At 35.2% G+C, this 4,053-nt stretch overlaps 1 protein-coding gene across 1 annotated transcript in view; it reads left to right on the top strand.

Annotated features, from left to right (window-relative positions):
- Window positions 1-4,053, top strand: part of CNTN1 (contactin 1) — a 173,608-nt gene that overhangs the window by 25,639 nt on the left and 143,916 nt on the right. The window contains exons 4-7 of the mRNA XM_015822697.1: window positions 843-938; window positions 1,891-2,097; window positions 3,041-3,137; window positions 3,807-3,988. Coding sequence (XP_015678183.1) covers window positions 843-938; window positions 1,891-2,097; window positions 3,041-3,137; window positions 3,807-3,988 — 582 coding nt within the window. The remainder of the gene's footprint in view (window positions 1-842; window positions 939-1,890; window positions 2,098-3,040; window positions 3,138-3,806; window positions 3,989-4,053) is intronic.

Genomic DNA, 4,053 nt, shown 5'->3' with positions numbered 1-4,053 from the left:
CATAGCAGGGAGCCAGGTATATAATCAACAGGCCCACTTGAACCCCCTGCCCCCACTTCACAAGGAGGGACTCTCCACCATCTATCTGAGGCACAGTGGTCTCCCTCGGACATAGATTCTCCCTTATAATGACCGCTACCCCACCGCCCCTACCCCGGGTCCTTGGCTGATGGAATACCTGGAAACCCGGCGGGCAGATATCAACGAGGGGCACTCCCCCTTCCGTGCCCAGCCAGGTCTCGGTGATACCTGCCAGGTCCGCACCCCCCTCTTGAATAAGATCTTGAATGAGGGGGGCTTTGTTCACCACTGACCTGGCGTTGCATAACATCAGCCGGTGATCCCGGGCCTGGGGATCTAAGTGCAGTTTAGTATAATCTTACAGATTATCTTCATCCATCTTTTAATTTCTGGTCTTTCATGAACTATTCCTTTCCAGATAAGCCAGTAAAGTTCTATTGGAATCTTAAATTCACCTTAATCTTATTTTCTGCCCACCTTTTATTGAATCTTGAATTTAAGATTATAATAATACACAAATCAATACTAGGCTATTGAATTGTCAGCCTTGCAATTTTATCCATGTTCCAATATTGTATCTTGAAACTGGCTGTTCATCTGCTCAGTAACATAAGTGCTGATCCCTATAAAACAATTCCCTAAATAGATATCTAGATTGTTTTTACAGCCCTATATACATTGAGACATTACTCTCTATGTTTGTGAAATGTTTGTTTCCATTATTAGCAAGCATTCTGCAGCTGGACCTCAAAAAATAAACATGAGGTCATAAACACTCCCTACAATATAAAGGCATCAACTTCTGTTATTATCTTGCATAGATTTATATCCTTTTCCTCCGGAAGAGAGACATGCAGTAAAGGTACGAGAAGGTGTAGGTGCTGTTCTTCTCTGTGATCCTCCACCTCATTATCCAGGTAATTAAATTTATATATTTCAGTTTCAATTGAAACAATGAAATAGGAATTAATATAATTAGAATACTATTAATGTTGACTGTGACTAGGTTGCCTAAGCCTCCTGAGCCTTATAAAAAAAGGAATTGTTCCTGTTTGACATGTGAAAATAAAATTCCTTACAGTATGGTGGTCTTCCTTCAGATTATAAAGATTATAAAGTAATTGAATCTATTTACTATTATAAGGTTTGATTGTTCAAAGTTGAAAACCATTAAAAACTTTCAGAAAATTACTATACCTATTTTACAAATGGAAATCTGTTTTTTCAGGTATTTATTTAATCTATTCTGTACTGTTCCCTAGCCTAAGCCTACAGTATGCATAAATATAGGTTACATGTCATATTTTTAAAAACTTGACAATTTAAGGAGTGTGGATTTCCACACCCACTTGCTGACATATGCACCATGGAGTGATAAGTAAAGTAAGAAAAGTTGTTCCAAAGTTCTAATAGCTGCCCCCACCCTTGCAGTCATGTGATCTCATTTGGGCACTCAGTAACCAGTTTGCATTTCTGGCTGTTTGCAATGTCCCATGATCATGTGACTGCTTTTTACAACATTTTTGCTGAAAACTGGCATTTACTTCCGTTTTTTTGCAAAAATGGCCCATTGCAAACAATGGATTCACTTAACAACCACAGTATTTGAATAATGCAATAAAGATAGTAAAGGTCATCTGCTTTGTGACCATTACGACTTATGACCGTATTGGGCAGGCTCCATTACGGTTGTAAATTGAGGACTATCTGTATAACCAAGAGCACTGATATTCACTGGTAATCCCTCATCCAAGACTAACCAGTGCTTATCTCACTTAGCTTCCAAGAGTGAACAAAATTAGCTAGGTATTACCATATTCTTTAAATGTCATCTCTATAATAAATTTAAATATATTTTTATATCTCCAGATGATCTAAGTTATCGATGGTTTCTGAATGACTTCCCAGAATTCATTACTTTGGATAAACGGCGATATGTGTCACAAACAAATGGTAATCTTTACATTGCCAAAGTTGAACCTAGTGATAAAGGCAACTATTCATGCTGTGTGACCAGTAATTCAATTACTAAGAGTGTATTCAGCAGTTTCATTCCACTTATTCCTCAAACAGATCGTAAGTATTCCTCTAAAGTCTTATGTTTGTCAGATGTTTTTCTTAAATAATGTCTCCTTTCCTTTTGTACATTTTATCCAGTTCAGTGAAACAGTATATGAAAGAAATGTTTGGCTTAGATTCTCTTTTCAGCTTGTTTTCTATTTCTGAATTTCAGATTTTAGACCTTATTTCATGAATTCAACTGTTTTGTTTTTGTTACCCAAAACTCTCTCTCTCTCTCTCTCTCTCTCTCTCTCTCTCTCTCTCTCTCTCTCTCTCTCTGTGTGTGTGTGTGTGTGTGTGTGTGTGAGAAACAGTGGGAGAGACACATAGAGAGAGAACACAATTGTAAATAATCAGGGAGCCGAGTTTGACTGTGGCATACCTTCAAATTTAACTTAATTTGCTTGACTGAATAATGTGTGTCTCAGAAATGTATGATATAAACCATGTAAACTATAAAAATAGAACTATATAAAAGGATACCAACAAAATTGCTTTTTCCATGTTTGGAAAATCAAATAATAGTTAATTTTCTCAAAACATTTTTTGGTTACCTGATAAGAAATAGATTATGTAAATGTTAAATGAAATATTGGGATTTGGTCAATTTTAAAGATTTTCCTATTCTGTTCTGGTTAAATGTTTCAACTTGCACATTATGTGAATTTATACAAGTCTATCAAGAAAGCAGTTAGAATTTCTGTAATCTCTTAGCCTCTAGTGTTGTCCCAGGTGTGGTAATGACATTTTATAAAAAGTTAAATCCATTTTTAACTGATAGTAGAATAAGTGTATGTGATCCTTTCTTCCTGCTTCCTACAATTATTTCATTTTAGAAATGCATTTCTGTTCACACTCTCTCCAAGTTTTTTTTAAAGGAAATAATATTTTCAAATATTATATGTGCTAAGTATTCATTTTCTAGCAAATTATTTATTTTATTACTTTTTCTTATTAGGATCAAAAGGCTATGTGCCAGATATCAGAGTGAAGTTCAAAGATACATATGCGCTTTTAGGACAAAATGTGACGCTAGAATGCTTTGCGCTTGGAAAGTACGTATGCTTGAATTTAATGATATACATGGCAAAATGTGGTCTATTTTGGCAAGAGATGATTAGCTTTATTCTGCTATCAGAAGTAATCCCAAAACATGAATTTGAAAGAGTTCTCAGTGCTCCCTATCACTCATTCTTTGCATTTAAGTCAGCTTTATATATAAACTTAACATGTTTCTCCTTCATGCATATGGCTCCCAATGTGGTATGGCTTAGCATTACAGCTACAAAAAAGCATCGAAAGTGACAATGAAATTGCCCTTAGTGAAAACTAGCCAAACATTCTCCAGTTTATTATCCAGTTATTATGAATTCAATTTATTTTGTGATTCAGATTCTTGTAGAAGAATATCATTAAAACAACATTGTAAAACCTGCTTACTTGACAAAGGGAAATATTGTTTTAATATATTATTGGCACTAGAGGTATGTACAGGTGATACAGAATTTACTCATTCTGTCTTAGACAAGTGAAGGAAGCAGATTGAGAAGGGGAAGGGTCATGTCAGTGGGCAATAAAAAACAGCTAAGTGAAATTTCAGCTTAAGAAACTCTCTCTTGTAATTATGAAACATGAAGAGGAAAGCAGAAGCTGAAGTGACCTAATAAATAAAAGATCCAACAGCTAATCAAAGCTGAATTAAAATATGCTCTGTTTTCTTTAAGCCCTGTTCCTGAGCTTAGATGGAGTAAATATCTTGAACCAATGCCAAGCAGTGCAGATATAAGCATGTCTGGTGCAGTCCTAAAGATCTTCAATATTCAGTTTGAAGATGAAGGAATATATGAATGTGAAGCTGAAAATTACAGAGGAAAAGATAAACATTCAGCAAAAGTGTATGTTCAAGGTAAGTAGAATTTCTTCATGCATTTCATTACTGAAAAATACATTTATACATATTTATCCCATATC

This window comes from Protobothrops mucrosquamatus, unplaced genomic scaffold, assembly GCF_001527695.2.
Source record: "Protobothrops mucrosquamatus isolate PMUCROS unplaced genomic scaffold, P.Mucros_1.0 scaffold1645, whole genome shotgun sequence".
Classification (NCBI taxonomy): domain Eukaryota; kingdom Metazoa; phylum Chordata; class Lepidosauria; order Squamata; family Viperidae; genus Protobothrops; species Protobothrops mucrosquamatus.
Note: the sequence above shows the minus strand (reverse complement) of the source record. Positions and strands in the feature narration are given on the sequence as shown.